This window comes from Gobio gobio (genome assembly GCF_949357685.1).
Source record: "Gobio gobio genome assembly, chromosome: 12".
NCBI lineage: Eukaryota > Metazoa > Chordata > Actinopteri > Cypriniformes > Gobionidae > Gobio > Gobio gobio.
Genome location: NC_137105.1, coordinates 51,493,734 through 51,510,869, shown reverse-complemented (window position 1 = coordinate 51,510,869; position 17,136 = coordinate 51,493,734). Strand labels below are relative to the sequence as shown.

The 17,136-nt window shown below is 41.4% G+C and overlaps 2 protein-coding genes across 2 annotated transcripts in view; both read right to left on the bottom strand.

Annotated features, from left to right (window-relative positions):
• Positions 1–4,579, bottom strand: part of scara5 (scavenger receptor class A, member 5 (putative)) — a 39,982-nt gene extending 35,403 nt beyond the window's left edge. The window contains exon 1 of the mRNA XM_079831154.1: positions 2,946–4,579. The gene's annotated coding sequence lies outside the window, so the exon portion shown is untranslated. The remainder of the gene's footprint in view (positions 1–2,945) is intronic.
• Positions 3,869–17,136, bottom strand: part of ufl1 (UFM1-specific ligase 1) — a 32,334-nt gene continuing 19,066 nt past the window's right edge. Inside the window, exons 14-19 of the mRNA XM_079831153.1 lie at positions 15,882–16,048; positions 14,827–14,954; positions 11,785–11,865; positions 11,369–11,454; positions 10,713–10,893; positions 3,869–7,245 (exon numbers count right to left, since the gene is read on the bottom strand). Coding sequence (XP_079687279.1) covers positions 7,042–7,245; positions 10,713–10,893; positions 11,369–11,454; positions 11,785–11,865; positions 14,827–14,954; positions 15,882–16,048 — 847 coding nt within the window. The 3' untranslated portion in view covers positions 3,869–7,041. The remainder of the gene's footprint in view (positions 7,246–10,712; positions 10,894–11,368; positions 11,455–11,784; positions 11,866–14,826; positions 14,955–15,881; positions 16,049–17,136) is intronic.

Here is a 17,136-nt window from a genome sequence, read left to right as displayed (position 1 = left end):
TAAAAGTCCCGCCGGAGACTGTGGCATAATAAAAGTCCCGCCGGCGACTGTGGCATAATAAAAGTCATCCTATTAACAATCGCTCCAGCGGTTCCTCAGCTCCACAACACTCGGTCCTGCTTCTGCTTCACTACAGTAACGTTAATAATCTCATCAACATGATTTCTGCCTGAGTCCTGTCCCGATTCTTTCCCACCGGCTGTGAGCTGAAGATCACGTCCCAGGATTCTGTGCTCAAACGTGCCGTCATCAAACTACACCTTTGCTTTGAACAGGCGACCTCTAGCGGACAGAAAAGTTACATAGTGCAGCTTTAACAAAACTCTCAGGATACTTGAACAACCGTATAAAAACATATAAGAACAGACAAAGAACTGAAAGAAACAGCTCAAATACCCAAAACAAACCAATCAATCAACTGAAGAACAGGTGCACATGATCATCAAAATGAGGGAAAAAACATGGAAACAAACTGAAAACTGCAACAGAACTAAACTCACCCAAGAGCCGAGTCCAACAAGGGATTTCGTTTGTTTATATATATATATTTATTGTTTTTTAAAACAATTTTAATATATAATTTGGTCATCTTTACACTTAAAGGTGCACTATGTAACTTTTCCGTCCACTAGAGGTCGCCTCTGTGTGTTCTCTCAGCCGCTGATATGACACTTGTTCACACTGCAGTGAGAGTAAAGCGTTTCTGCAGAATAAAACCAGAAACCGAGGGGAACGCAGATATGATGTCATCGACAGGCCACGCCCTCACACGTCCCGGTTCCTCGGGTTAAAGAGCATCTCACGATTTACAAATAGTTGGAAACATTTGTGATATTGTAAGTACTCGACTGAACAAAATATATAACACTGGCCTAGTGGTTTTTGGATATTTTACTGAAAATGTATTTACATAGTGCAACTTTAAAGAACTAGTACCATTTGACTTTCTCATAAACAACAATGGCCTACAATGGAACTGGAAATGATTACATAGATCATCAACAAAGGTACAAAATCACATATATCTGAATCTGAATTTGGTTCACATGGACTCTAATCTTGGATTATTTTTTTCTACCCAAAATCCTAGGTCATTTTTTGGGGTTATTATTTGTTTTTAAATATAAATACCGAATTGGGGGTGGGGGTTTGTATGAATGTATCTCTAAAGGGTCACAAAAAAAAAAAAAAGGTAAACAAATGATGTTGGACGATTTTCAAGTTGGAGGAGAAAATGAGATGCAGTTTTTCGGCACTGGGTCATGGGTCAGCACTTCAACCTACGTCACATGTGACCTTTCCGACATGATGACGTAATGCGTGGAGCAGCGCACGATGAGCATTTGTGGTTAAAAAGTATATAAAGTAATTTTTTTCTTTTAGAAATGACCAAATGTTTGGCTAGACAAGACCCTTATTCCTCAGCTGGGATTGGGCAGAGCTCTTTGAAGCTGCATGTGGACCTTCACCCCAGTCCTGGGACTGAAGAAAGAAAGACATGCGGGTGAGTAAACGACGAGGAGATTTTAACTCTGAACTAATCCTTTAATAATGTTGAAATAAATCCACCAAGGGATGGGAACCGGACTCTCCTCCAGCGGTGCGGTCGGCGCATCGCCTCTACCAGGAGAAAGATCACGCAAAAGACAAAGTTTGAAGAATCCTCTTCTGCTAGAATGGTCATTGTAACCAGCGTTTACTCCTTACAAAACAAACAGAGTCCAGTTTAAAAATGTCATTAAAAAGCACTCTATCTGCTCGCTCTGATTATACAAGTGCACACTGACAGTTTGGCACAAAGCGTGGACGGCACTGTGAGCTCATGAGGCTGCTATGCAACTCAGATTACTGTAAATCTACTGGATAATGGAGACCTCTCCGCTCTGCAAACCTCCTGTTCTCCGTTCCCACATCTGTCTCTAATATTTGTCTCTTCTCATTGCAGACTGCATCTTACATGAGAAGTTGCATTCTTGTGGAGCAGCATTTTGGCAAAATAACACCATGAATAACACAATTATAACCTTCATTATCATCAGCATGACTTCAAATAGAGGACAGGTTTATCCTTCAAGATGATGATGACTGACTGAGTTATGTCATGAGATAAAGAAAGAAGTGCTCACTGCAAAAGATGCTTTTCTTACTTGTTATTTTTGTCTTGTTTCCAGTCCAAATATCTAAGAGATAAGTCAAATTGCACAATATTTTTCTTGTTTTCTGAGGGGGGAAAAAAACTAATGAAGGGAGTTTTTGCTTAAAACAAGCAAATGATCCGCCAATCGGGACAGAAACGAGATTTCAAATAGAAAAAGATTATTTTTCTTAACCCATTTTGCTTGTTTTAAGCAAAAACTCACTTAATTTGGATTATATTTTCCAGAAAACAAGATCTTATGTCATTTTATGTAGATATTTAGAGTGAAAACAAGGCAAAAATACTAAATGATTTTTGGTTACATAATGTGTCCATTGTTATTGCACAAAAACCAATGCTTTGCTTATTAGAAAACATTACATTTATCATGCATTGAGAGCTGAGGCTAGTAACCTGAAATATGCTGTGTTTATTTTAGGTTTTTAAATTGTGTGTAGCCGACATGGTCATTTTAAGAAAAAAAATATATATATTGAATCGCTGTCCAAAACTGAATTAAGTTAAACCAAATATTGCCAATGTGCATGCAATGCTTACAACACTAGACTGACGACTGTAAGTGATGATTTAAATACAACACAATGCATACTAACAACAACAAAAAAAACAGTTTTGAACCACTTTTAGGTCACGAGGCAGGAAAATACTCCACTATAATACAAACAAAACAAGTGGATTCCTGATAAATGCACATGAAAATATTCAACAATCTACTTTGGTCTGAGTTGGACCAGTGAGCTCCATCATCATCACCAGCAGCAGCAGAAAGAGCAGTTTGTGTCATTACCGGAGTCAAGTGTGTGTGGAGCGGCAGGTTGAGCTGATGCCCGTCAGGGAACGCGGTTCTGCGGCTGTGGTCGCGCTGGACGGCCGCTGGACCTGCGGGAAGTCTTTCTGGGAGTTCTGTGTACACCGCGAATATATTCCTGCCTCAATCCATCGTCAAGCGTCCTTCGCGCTGGAGAAAGTGTCCGATTTCATGCGACTCCCACATGTGGGAAAACACACAAAAGTGCTTCACAGGGTTGCCAGATTGGGGGAACAATCACCCTCACAATCAATAAATGCACACCAGAACCGCTCGAGAAAGCTTCACGTCCAGGGGCGATTCTAGGGTTTACATTTTAGGGGGCTCAGCCTCAGTGAGGGTATGAAAAAAAATGTGGTAAGACTTTAGTTCAGGGTCCAATTCTCACTATTAACAAGTAGCTTATTAATATGCATATTATGACACTCTAAAAAATGCTGGGTTAAAAATAACCTAAGTTGGGTTGAAAATGGACTAACCCAGGAATTGGGTTGTTTTAAGCAAACATGTAACCCAACCACTGGGTTAAAACAACCCAATTGCTGGGTTAGTCCATTTTCAACCCAACTTGGGTTATTTTTAACCCAGCATTTTTTAGAGTGGATATTGGCTGTTTATTATTTCGTTTCGGGGGCCTGGCCCCTCAAGGAAACTATGATTTCTATGATCTACATATGTGCACTTTAAGATGTTCTGAACGCCAAAAAAATTGATAAAAATAGCTTGAAAACCATGTCAGTGGGCAGATATGACTGATAACGTTTTTCCATTTTTGTCAGTGAAGAAAGTAAACATATGTTAAACTGATAAATGTTTTTAAGGCTAACAGGAAAGCTGGGTAACTAAATTTATTACATTAATTCACAATATGCACACATTCATTACTAATCTTATGCCCAATACAAGCTGAAAAAAGCTGAGCTTTATTTATTTACAGAGAGCTACACATGGAATTATTCATTTACAATATGCACACATTCATTACTATTAATGTTATGCCTAATCTGAAGAAAACGGCTTTGTTAATATTTCTTGTTTGTTAATTATATTATAAATGACATTACATCAGCCTATTTCAATTCAAAATGGCGAAATTAGACAAACGTTTATTAATTTGGCTGAATATTTTTGTCATTTGTTTAACATTTCTGACTTAAAGGGGCTATTTGCAACTTTTCCCCCAAAATAAACGTAACAATAGCCTTTTTATTTGACCATTTATGACTCAAACATCTCCTGATGAGCATACTGACACCTTGTCCGCTCACAGTATAAGCCTGTATCCTATTTTTCCTATTTTCTGGCGGGTTTGTTTTTTTCCCGCGCTGTCTGCGGATGTGACGTCACCACCGCTGCGAGAGCGAGCAGAAAATAAGAGCAGTTCTGTTTTTTGGCCACAGGTGTCAGTCGCGAGTTTAAATTTCAGAAAAACGCATATAGCCCCTTTAAAGAAGCAGCTGTAAAATATGAAATGTTTAGTTAACCCACTTGCATATCTTTTTGTCACAATTCTGACACTATATCTCGTAGTGATAATCACTGGTTAATCGACGCGTGATAACACAGATAAAACCCGGTATCACCGGCGGGGGCTTTTCAAATCACTAATTCTAAAGCGAAAGTAAAATGCGCACGGTCGCTCAGGCATTCATAACAGTGCGGAGCAAAGCCAGTGTTTTCAATGAATTCCTGTGGAAGTTAAGCTTCTATAGGCATGAACTGAAAACACACCAGTGGATGAATGCCTGTGCGGCCGTGCGCATTTTACTTTAGCTTTAGAATTAGCGCCAATTCGGGGGCAGGTTGCTTGAACTATGGGTTCATTATTTTCACTATCATTCCAATTTTTTTTTTTTTTAAGGTGTACATTCTATGGAAACTAGTTTCCACCACAGAATAAAAAATAAAAAAGGTGATTGCGACTATCTATCTCACAATTCTGACTTTATAACACGCAATTGCGAGTGTTTTCAATGAATTCAAATAAAAGTTAAGCTTCCATAGGCATGAACTGAAAACACGCAAAACTGGAAATGCACGTGAATGACTGTGGCCGTGGATGAATGCCCGTGAGGTTGTGCGCATTTTACTTTCGCCTTAGAATTAGCACCAATTCGGGGACGGGTTGCTTGAATTGGGGGTTCATTAGCATATTATTCTTAATGAAAAACACAACAACAAAACAGTATAAATGACAAACTCCCTTAAATATGCGCTTTACATTTCGCTTTGAAATCCAATCTTCCACGTTCAGTTTTTAATTGTAGTGTCTGTTGTCTAACTGAATGAAATGATTTTATTACTATAAAAATCAAAACAATGGTGGGGGCGGTGCCGCGGTGGGCAAGAGATGGAACACCGGAAACACGACTATAACAGCAAACCTAATAACTCGCAATTCTGACTTTATATCTCGCAATTCTCATCAGTTTAGCTGTCATCTACTGAATGATCACTGTGCCACTGTATATCCGACTGATGCCACTTTATCTTATCTATGGATCATATTTTTATTCTTTTAATTCCTTTTATAACTGTTTAAATTTTCCTTGCCTTTATTTTGTGTAAAGCACTTTGAATTACCATAGTGCATGAAATGTGCTATAAATAAACTTGCTTTGCCTTGCCTTGAATGGACTGGGGAATCTGACTAACATAACCTCTGATTTGCCGCTACATTCATACACTCAACAGACTTCTCTGTGATTGGCTACAATGCTCAGCGCTGCAAACACAAACGTTGTAAACGGGGACCGTTTGAATGCAGTACTCAGTAAAACCGGTCCTGCAGAAAGACTGGTAACGTCACATTTTCACAATTTCTTTATCTACTTTCTACCAAAAGTACAGACGATACCAAGGTACCCAGCATGCAGTGCGGTATGAATAGATTATGCGGTTTCTTGATTCTTGTTGGTTTTATCTGTGCGGATGAACTTATTTTTGCTTTGCTTTTAGCAGTTTGTGTTGTTTGTTTTGTAATGTTCAGAATTTATCTTTATTATTATTTGTTGAGTCACTCTTGTTGTGATTAGTATGTTGAGTATTGATGTGTGTGCATCATTATGTTACAAGATCATGTCTCACTTTTCAAAGATAAATCTCAATCTACAAACAATAACGAATTTGAAATAAAATACTGGTAAATATTTAGGCTAAAATAATGCTAATAATAGCCTAAAATCAGCCAATTAGCTTATTTTATATTCTAGCTTGTCGTTGTTTTAACACATTTTTTCATTTGTCACACTTCTGACTTGACTAGATCAGAAATTTGAATATGAATACAGTGTGTCCAAGATCTCGAGCTAATGCAACACTGATCTCCATCATAGTGACTACATAACAACTACAGCACTAAACAATATCATTTCTTACAGTGCCGGTTAAAGACAACGTTATCAAGTGAACTAACAGTAAAACAAGAGCAATGACTATGATGTCAGCATCATTCTGCTGTTGATTAACAGCAACTCATAAGAAAATTACCCAGCATGCATTAATGTCACTGTGAATTTCTGACTACAGTAATTTGTTGGATAATAAAACTCTTTAATCCTTTAAATTCCTGGCAATTTGTGTACAGTGTAGGCTACATACACCTTGCAGAATCTTTAATATGTTAATAATTTTAATAAAATAAGAGGGTTCATAAAAATAGCATATTTGACTTATTTAGTACCACCCCGATGATGCGATTTCACATGACACAGTCCACAAGACCAAATTAAAGCTGAATTGAATGCATCAAGCATCAGCGATGAATGTTTGCACCAATGTTTACAAGTCCCTCGATCGCCCTCACTGTAAATTGAGCATTAATACTTACTTAATAATTGGATCAACAAAACGGATTGGTAAAAATCATGAAATGTTTTCTTTTAATCTTTCTTTATTTGTATTTATTTTATCCCTTTGAAATTGGGAGCTTTATAAATACATTCTGGTCTGATTTTGGTTTATCCGTTGCTTCTCGGAGAGGAAACGGTTGCCGGGCTGAATTCAGTCAGTTTATTTTACAGATTTAAAATGAACGCTCGAATACACCCTGTAGCCGGATACACCAACAGCTGGGTTACTCCGCGACAGGCGGCTTTCTCTGAGTGAGGATGGTCTCTTTAATGTCTCTGGTGAGACTGCGGAGCTCTTTCTGAAGGCCCTCCGTGTCCTCAGGGCCGTATTCGACTCCGTCCCCCGGGTTGCTGCTCTTCTCATGGCCCTGGACCACCAGCTGCTTGACCACCAGACTCTGGTACTGAGACAGCAGCTTGTGCTGGTCCTAAAGCACACACAGGGACAGAAATATGGGTTTCTGTACATTCACTATGTTGCTTTAAACACGATAGATTGCTTTAAAGCAAGCAGCTTTACAGTCTTAAAGGGTTAGTTCACCCAAAAATGAAAATTCTGTCATTAATTCCTCACCCTCATGTCGTTGGACACCCGTCAGACCTCCGTTCATCTTCAGACACAAATGAAGATATTTTAGTGTAAAGCTGATGCTGAGAAAGGCTTCAGATAGGCCTCCATTGGCATTCAGTACATTTACACTCACAAGACCCATAAAAGGCTCTTAAAACGACGTTACAAAGTCCATCTCACCACAGTGACTCTACAATAATTTTACGATGCGACGACAATAGTTTTTGTGCGCAAAAAAAATCTAAATAACACCTTTATCCAACTTGTTCTTGTCTTCCGTGTGTGTCTCCACGACGCATGCGCGAGAATATGACGTAGATCCGGCGTTCGGGAATCCATGAAATGCACACTTTAGCCTGATTTTGAGAACTACGCCGAGACCTAAAGCACGATCAATGTAGAATTCAACAGCTTAGACACGCGCGTCTTCCTCTGCTTGTAAACAAATCTCTTCTGGGTCATGTGTCCGAACGCCGGATCTGCTCATATTCTCGCGCATGCGTCGTGGAGGCACACACGGAAGACAAGAACAAGTTGGATAAAGGTGTTATTTAGATTTTTTTTTGCGCACAAAAACTATTGTCGTCGCATCGTAAAATTATTGTAGAGTCACTGTGGTGAGATGGACTTTGTAACGTCGTTTTAGTGCCTTTTATGGGTCTTGTGAGTGTAAATGTACTGAATGCCAATGGAGGCCTATCTGAAGCCTTTCTCAGCATCAGCTTTACACTAAAATATCTTCATTTGTGTCTGAAGATGAACGGAGGTCTGACGGGTGTCGAACGACATGAGGGTGAGTAATTAATGACAGAATTTTCATTTTTGGGTGAACTAACCCTTTAAACATGTATTAACCAAAGCAGCTCTCCAATGTTCATGTTTTTACCAAGCCGCATCCTTTCTTGAATCCAACATGGAAGTGACTTAAACTGCAATTCCTCGACTGGCCACTAGAGGCTCCAGAAGTCAATCCCATGCTAAACTGCCCAACTTTACAGCAGAAAAACATGTTTACAGTCTGGGAGAAAAAGTGGTTTTGGTCTCTATAGCTATAGGACTGTGAGGGGGTGAATGTTTTATAACTCATTCGTTTACATTATATAAAGCCTTAAAGTTCTGCATAATTAAGGGCGTGGCCACTTTGAGTGACAGGTGGATTGCCATTTGTCTGCTGTCTGTCAGTCATCGCATCACCTCAGCTCCGCCCACGTCCCGCCTCTTTGCCCGTTTTCGGTTATCTGGGAGTGACTCGCGGTGACACTGCCAAGATGGCGACGGCAGGCTCCGCCCACAAACATACAGGTGACATCACGTACACTACGTCCATTGTGTTATGCAGTCTGTGGTTTTAACTCATGGACGTCCGACCTCGAAGAAATAAACCGGAGAAGATTTGACCAGAGCCGTTTCAAACTCCCGGAACAAACACCAAACCAACGTCGTTTCTGCCTGCTTTTGTTTGAAATTACGTCTCAGCGGATCGTTCATCCTTCCATTTCGTTTGTTTTTCTGTTTGTTCTTAATTTTAGTTTGTTTTTCTGTTTGTTCTTACTTTTTGTTCGTTCGTTCTTACATTTAGTTTGTTCTTCTTCCTTCCATTTCATTCGTTTGTTCTTCTTCCTTCCATTTTGTTCGTTTGTTCTTCTTCCATTTCATTCTTCCGTTTGTTCTTCCCGTTCGTTCTTCTTCCATTGTGTTTGTTTTTCTTCCTTCCATTTTGTTCGTTTGTTCTTCTTCCATTTCAATCTTCCGTTTGTTCTTCCCGTTTGTTCTTCTTCCATTTTGTTTGTTTTTCTTCCTTCCACTTTGTTCGTTTGTTCTTCTTCCTTCCATTCCGTTTGTTCTTCCATTTCGTTCTTCTGTTTGTTCTTCCATTTCATTCTTCCGTTTTGTTTGTTCGTTCTTCAATTTCATTCGTTCTTCCATTCCATTTCTTTCATTCTTCCATTTAATTTCTTCGTTCTTCCATTTCATTCCTTCCTTCTTACATTTCGGTCGTTCGTTCTTCAATTTTGTTCATTCTTCCATTCCATTTCGTTCTTCCATTCTTCCGTCCCTTCGTTCTTCCATTTCATTCCTTAGTTCTTCGATTTCATTCTTCCGTTCTTCCATTTCATTCTTCCGTTCTTCCATTTCATTCTTCTGTTCCTTTGTTCTTCCATTTCATTCTTCTGTTCCTTTGTTCTTCCATTTCGTTCCTTCTCAAACTCAAACCATGCCTTATGAATGATTGCCAAGCAAATGATTCGCTGCATTTCAGTATTTATATTTAGTATTTGTCTTTTCTCGGCTGTATCACATAGGCTGCGTTCACACTGCAGGCTGAAACGACCCAATTCCGATTTTTTTGCCCTTATGCGACCTGTATCTGATCTTTTCATGACAGTCTGAACGACACAGATCTGATCTTTTGAAATGCGTCTTCAGTCTGAACTGCCAGGTCACATGTATCCGACCCGCACGTCGTTGATACGCGACAAACGTCATCATTGTAACTCCCGTTCCTTACTCCAGTCCAGTGGTGGCGGTAATGCACAAGAAATAGTTGCTAACCGCCAATAAAAGAAGAAGTACGCACCTGTTGCTAGCCAATACACTCCAACTCGTTTCTGCACTGTTATGGGCCGCCGCAGACGTGTCTCTTCCCGTGACAAAGTTAGTTGAAGGCGCTCGCAAACATAATTGAAGGTGGATCTGGTCATTCTGAAGTTACTGACGAACTCGGTATCAGTAAAGCCACTCACATCAGTCTCCCACCACTCCTGGCTGCGACTCCGCACACACACGTTTCTCTGTACCGACGTTGCTACCACCGCTCCACAAAACGCCATGGCCAAAAACCTTGCTCTCCTCCTCTTTTTTAATTTTCTTCTTAACATGAGAAGGTTGTAATGGTGCTGGCTCCGTTGCGAAAGTAACTTTAATAAAGCTAAACGAACTCCAATGCTGACGCCCATATTTGGCTACTTCCGTAAACAACAAGTGACGTCGTTGACCGTTGAGTACTCTTCTGCGCATGCGGGTCACTTCTGGGTCATTTCACGTTCACACAGGAGATCACAAAAGGTCGCATTTAATTGGAAATGTGAACGGCCTTGCAAAAAAAAAAATCGCATTTTTTCAAAAAATCGGAATTGAGCATTAAGCCCTGCAGTGTGAACGCAGCCAAAAAGACAATCCATTTTTAGTCTGTGACCCAAAAGAACTTGTGTTTTACACCGATGATTCTGAATGGGCAAAACCCTTTTGTGTAACAGTTGTCATTAATACACGGCTGAAGAACACACACACCTGAAATCTACAGGTTTCGGGACTCATAGTTACCTCGGGAATCTTGCTCTGCAGGAAGCCGATGATGTGTGGCACACAGCGCCCAGGAGCATGCAGCATGCAGTGTGTGAGGTTCTGGAAGAGCATGACGCTGGTCAGATGCAGCACGAGCGCCGGGTCTTCTGCTTCCCTCAACTGCTCCAACAGAGCCTGCCGGTGCACAAAGAGAGCCTGCCTGCACACACACACACACACACCATATGAAAACCTTGAAATTATTTCAATATGTGACAATCTGTCCATCATATAACATCAGAAAATGTGGACTACACCGCTCAACTCATATGGATTCGTTTTATGATCATTTCTTTGTATAATTGTTGATGTAACTATACATGATGCTGTGGTGCTAATGATGTGCTTGATTGATAATCAATGGATCTCCGCAGTGGTTGGTCATGTTATCATTAAGTGTGATCGAGTGTGAACAGTATGATTTGTATATGCCTGATGAAGGCTGAAACGTTGCCAATACATTTTTGATACTTTTTGCAGATTTTAATAGTGTTCGGGATTTCCTTTGACTTTTGGGAACTTTAGCATCCCATGGTCTATGACTCCTTATTTCCAAACATAACAAGGTCAACAATTACTAAAGCTGAGACACTTCTGTGATCAAAACTGATGCAGTGTTGGAGAAGTGGCCATACCTTTCTCTCTTCTTGTCACCTTTCTTCAGAAGAAGCCCACACTCTTCTGCACTCGTCTCCAAACAGGACAGAAAGTCTTCAATGGCCTGCAAGTGTCAAGAAATGGAAACAATTTCTGCTACTTTGTTCTTCCAAACAATAACTGGCTGATCCCATAAGAATGTTTGTAAAATATAAAGGAATATTAAGTATTTTTCACATTTTCTCCACTAATTGTGGCGGAAATATGTGGAATTCTCTCAATGGATTTAAAGTTAATGACTCTTACTCATTACTCATTGATTATGCTACGCTACAATCTCATTCATAGCTGAAAGCATTATCAAATTATTTCATAAACATAATAATATATGCAGAACTGCTGGAATGTGGTGTGTGGGCTTGGATATGATGATATTTTGTGCCATTAAACGCACCTTTCCATTGAGACTGTTGTGTAGTTTCATCAGAGGAGATTTAACTTCATCTGAGAGCTTGGCCAGAATCTTCAGCCTGATCTGCAAAATGATAAACACACACACAACACACATGTAAACAAGATGTTGATATAGGCATCGAGAAAAAAAGTGAGGTTTTTCCAAACTAAATAGCGGATTATTCAGAAAATGTCCAGTTGTAAGCTTCAACTGTGTGTGTGTGTGTGTGTGTGTGTGTGTGTGTGTGTGTGTGTGTGTGTGTGTGTGTGTGAGAGTGAGAGTGAGAGTGTGTGTGTGAGTCTGTGTGTGGTCTATGTCTGTGTGTATAAGAGAGAGAGTTGTGTGAGAGAGACTGTGTGAGAGAGTGTGTGTGCTGTCGGTGTGTGTGTCTGTTTTTGTGAGAGTGTGTGTGTGTGTGTGTGTGTATGTGGGTCTGTCTGTGTGTGTGTGTGTGTGTGTGAGTGTGGGCATGTTTTTGTGAAATATCAGGACACAAATGTGTATAATGACATGGGTATTACAAAAAGAGGGTGAAATATGAGGACGTTCCCCATGTCCTCACTTTTCAAAATGCTTATAAATCACACAGAACAAGTTTTTTTTCACAGAAAGTGAACTGCACAGTCTCCTGTGAGGGGTAGGTTTAGGGGCAATGTGTGTGTGTGTGTGTGTGTGTGTGTGTGATGGGTAGGTTTAGGGGCAGGGGCAGTGTGTGTGTGTGTGTGTGTGTGTGTGTGTGTGTGTGTGTGTGTGTGTGTGTGTGTGATGGGTAGGTTTAGGGGCAGGGGCAGTGTAAGGGGATAGAAAATACGTGTGTGTGTGTGATGGGTAGGTTTAGGGGCAGGGGCAGTGTAAGGGGATAGAAAATACGTGTGTGTGTGTGTGTGTGTGTGTGTGTGTGTGTGTGTATCTGTATGTGTATCGGTGTGCGTGTGTGTGTGTGTGAGTCTGTCTGTATCTGTGTGTGTATCTGTGGGTCTGTGTGTGCGTCTGTGTGTGCGTGCGTGTCTGTCTGTCTGTGTGTGCGTGTGTGTGTGTGTGCGTCTGTGTGTGCGCCTGTCTGTATCTGTGTGTGTCTGTCTGTGTGTGTTTGTGTGTATCTGTGCGTGCGTCTGTGTGCGTGTGTGTGTCTGTCTGTCAGTGTCTGTTTGTGCGTCTGTGTGTGCGTGTGTGTGTCTGTGTGCGTGCGTCCGTGTGTGTGCGTGTCTGTCTGTCAGTGTCTGTCTGTCTGTGTGTGCATGTGTGCCTGTCTGTCTGTGTCTGTCTGCGTCCGTGTGTGTGTGTGCGTCTGTGTGTGTGTGCGTCTGTCTGTCTGCGTGTGTGTGTGTGTGTGTGTGTGTGTGTGTGTCTGTGTCTGTGTGTGTGTGTGTGTGTGTGTGTGTGTGTGTGTGTGTGTGTGTGCGCATGCGCTGTGTGTGTGTGTGTGTATGCGTCTGTGTGTGTGTCTGTGTGCGTGCGTCCGTGCGTGCGTCCGTGTGTGCGTCCGTGCGTGCGTCTGTGTGTGTGCGTGTCTGTCTGTCAGTGTCTGTCTGTCTGTGTGTGCATGTGTGCCTGTCTGTCTGTGTCTGTCTGCGTCCGTGTGTGCGTCCGTGTGTGTGTGTGCGTCTGTGTGTGTGTGCGTCTGTCTGTCTGCGTGTGTGTGTGTGTGTATGTGTGTGTGTGTGTGTGCGTCTGTGTGTGTGTGCGTCTGTCTGTCTGCGTGTGTGTGTGTGTGTGTGTGCGTGTGTGCGTATGCGTCTGTGTGTGTGTGTGTGTGTGTGTATGCGTCTGTGTGTGTGTGTGTGTGTGTGTATGCGTCTGTGTGTGTGTGTGTGTGTGTGTGTGTGTGTGTATGCGTCTGTGTGTGTGTGCGTATGCGTCTGTGTGTGTGTGTGTGTGTGTGTGTGTGTATGCGTCTGTGTGTGTGTGTGTGTGTGTGTGTGTGTGTGTGTATGCGTCTGTGTGTGTGTGTGTGTGTGTGTGTGTGTGTGTGTGTGTGTGTGTGTGTTTTAACAGCCGTGGTGACGACGAGCATGAGTTCGCAGGTGCTCATTCAGTGGAGTCTGAAGTGTAAAGGCCTTTGCACACTGAGTCCGAAATTCGCATGGGAAATTTTTGCACGTCAAAAAATTAATTCGACCTCACGTTATGTCAATCACGCTTGCACACTGCCTCCGAAACTTTCGTCCGTCAAAAAAAAAATCGGAACAGGTTCGATTTTCTGCGTTTTTCCCATCTACATCAGATGCCCAACCTAAAACTGCTGGCAATGCTGGTGAATGAATCGCCAGTGCTCCTCAGATACCTACAATTATATATACAAATATTATTGTATCAAAAATACTACAATATCACATTCACAGCTATAATTATAGCACACCAACTCCCTGTAAACCGTGTGTGTGTGTGTGTGTGTGTGTGTGTGTGTGTGTGTGTGTGTGTGTGTGTGTGTGTGTGTGTGTGTGTGTGTGTGTGTGTGTGTGTGTGTGTGTGTGTGTGTGTGTGTGTGTGTGTGTGTGTGTGTGTGTGTGTGTGCGCGTGCGCGCGCGGATCCTAGACATACTGCCTCTGTTCAGGATTGGAAATTAGTGGTCTTCTTTTTAATATGTGGCTCCAGTATCGCTAGCAAAGCATCAAACGGAGCCACTGACATTCAACTTTGAATCGCTCTGGATAATCCGCAGCTCCTTGATAAGGAGGTGGAAGACGGCATTTTGTGTTGTTTTGCGGTTTTTTTTGTAAAGCATTCATTAATACGCATCGGACTCAGTGTGCAAAGGCCTTAACACAGACTGTCAGGACAAGCTTTCGTGCAAAATGGAAATACTTGCGTGAATTTGTAACACTGACAGAAAAATATAACCGTAAAATGAAAAACAACACACACATCTGTCAACACGCCTGACAGGGCAAGTCATGTTAAACATTACACTAATGCATTAGCATGAGGCTTAAAATAAAGAATTCAGCAGCAGCTCACCCCGTCTCCTCCACTATTTGTAGATTTTCATTATCGATTCTATCGTTTAGTCGTCTTGAATAGGATTATACAGTAGATCGTACCTCACTGGTGATGGCAGTCGAGCTGTCCGAGGTCATGTGCTCAGATGCCACAAAGCTCAGCAGAACATTGGTCGCATCCGTACATACGGTCTTCAAAACATGCCTGGCAATGGTAGCCTGCGTGTCATCTGGGGTGTTCAGAAAAAAAACGCAGAAACATTAGATAATAGCCTAATAGAGAGAGAAACATCACACACACACACACACACTGTACGGATAACCTGTGTGCAGTCATTTGCTTTCACTTTTCAGTCCACAAACATTTGTGTATTAACTTTAAGGGAAAATAAGTCTCTGATGTCCCCAGTGTGTGTGTGTGTGTGTGTGTGTGTGTGTGTGTGTGTGTGTGTGTGTGTGTGTGTGTGTGTGTGTGTGTGTGTGTGTGAAGTTTCAGCTCAAAATACCCCACAGATAATTTATAGCATGTTAATTTTTGAGGGTGAGCAAAAGTGTCCCTTTAAATGCAAATGAGCTGCTGCTCCCCGCCCCCTTTCAGGAAGAGGGCGGAGCTTCAAAAGCTTGTGTTAGCAGCTGATTACCACACACACACACACACACACACACACACACACACTAACACACACACACACACGAAACTGTTCAGCCTTTTCTGATCAAACCGGAGTCGGACAATGATGGATTATTATGTTTATGAGTTAACCATCTTCAGTCATTGATTAGCATATTCTGTCATGATAATCTATAAAGCGCTGGTGTGGGGTAAAATGAGCCAGAGAATATCTGCTGATGAAGAGAGAACAGGGATAGTTTAGTGTAATTACGGTTATAACTGATGATGTCATCTTGCTTTATGACACGCTATTCCGGGGGCGGGGTTATGCAAATGTTAGGGGTAGTGATGTCACTAACTCGTTGTAGTCCCTACCAGCCGTTTGTTGTAGTCCTTAAAAAGAGAGAAAATATCTCCCTTTGCTTTGAGTGTCGTAACTTTGCAGATGTTGTTTATGCTCAAACAGTGACACACACTCACACACTCACTAAAGTTACAGAAGTGATCAACCAGCGCTTTAAGGCTCGAGAGAGAACAGACAAACCTGAGAAGAGTTTGGTTCCTTTCTCGAAGAGGCGGATGTTGTTGTACAAGTTGTTGATCTCCTCCTGAAGATCCTTCATGTTTTTCTTCCGACTTCCTCCTGCTCCGGTTGAACTTGTGGACATGAAAGCTGTAGTGACCACTTCCTGGTACAATTTACTCAATGGCCTGTCCAAAAAAAAGGGTTGCGGTTCAGCAAATTCATTTTCAAAATGTTGTTGAATTCATCTCAAAGCTTTGAAAAACAACAACCTCAAGGCCTAAACTTTACCACAAACACTCAATGCTTGCTAAAAATGCCTGGTTATTGATAAACAAGTAATAGATTATTAATTTATTATTTACATTTTATTATTTTTAATGTTGTCTCCATGTATTGGCGGTCATTTACCCAGCTATTTTGCTTACGCACGTTTATTCTAATGCTGATTGTTTGGATTAAATGTACATGTTCCTCCCAAATGTATTGTTTGCATTTATTCACTCCAGCATGAAAACTCTCCTTGCTGGAGATGCAGTAGGAGGTGAATTGACCTGTTCAGTGAAAAGGTAAATCTCTTTTCCATTGCAGTGCGACGAAAACTGGCCAACCAATAAGACTTGCAGACGTGTGTGTGTGTGTGTGTGTGTGTGTGTGTGTGTGTGTGTGTGTGTGTGTGTACCTTTGAGCTCAGGTGAGGACAGGTGATCTCATTCAGTGCATCTGATCTGACACACTGTATGCGAAAGTCAGAACGCATTTTCGTGCTGAACCTTTGGCCGTTTTCACAGCTGAAAGTCCTCACCAAGGTCCGAACCGAAGTTCATGTTTTTATACATTCGGTTAGTTTTGGTTTGGTTTCACATTGCAATTATGCGAGCGCACTAAAGAACTGAACATGACACAGTTGCGTCCACTCGTCTTCATCTGTGTGGGCGGCATCTGGACATTGATTGGTTTGTAAACGGACGTGCATCTGACGCGTCTTTGACAAGAATGAATGAACGGACGCATATTGAACAGTGCGCATTGCTTGACTATTTTCTTTTTGTCACGTTTAAAAGTGGACATTTCAAGCTTTATATACACATATTTCTCATGTTTGTGAGGCGAGTATCTGCTGAGTTTCAGTTTAATGTTCATGTGTAAAGCATGTGATCGCTCCCGCCATTATTGTCTGCTATAGACTATTTGCTTCTTATTTATTAAATCCAGGCGATTATCTGATTAAAATTAAGATCCAATTTATACGAAACGAAATTCACTTTAAAGAAAG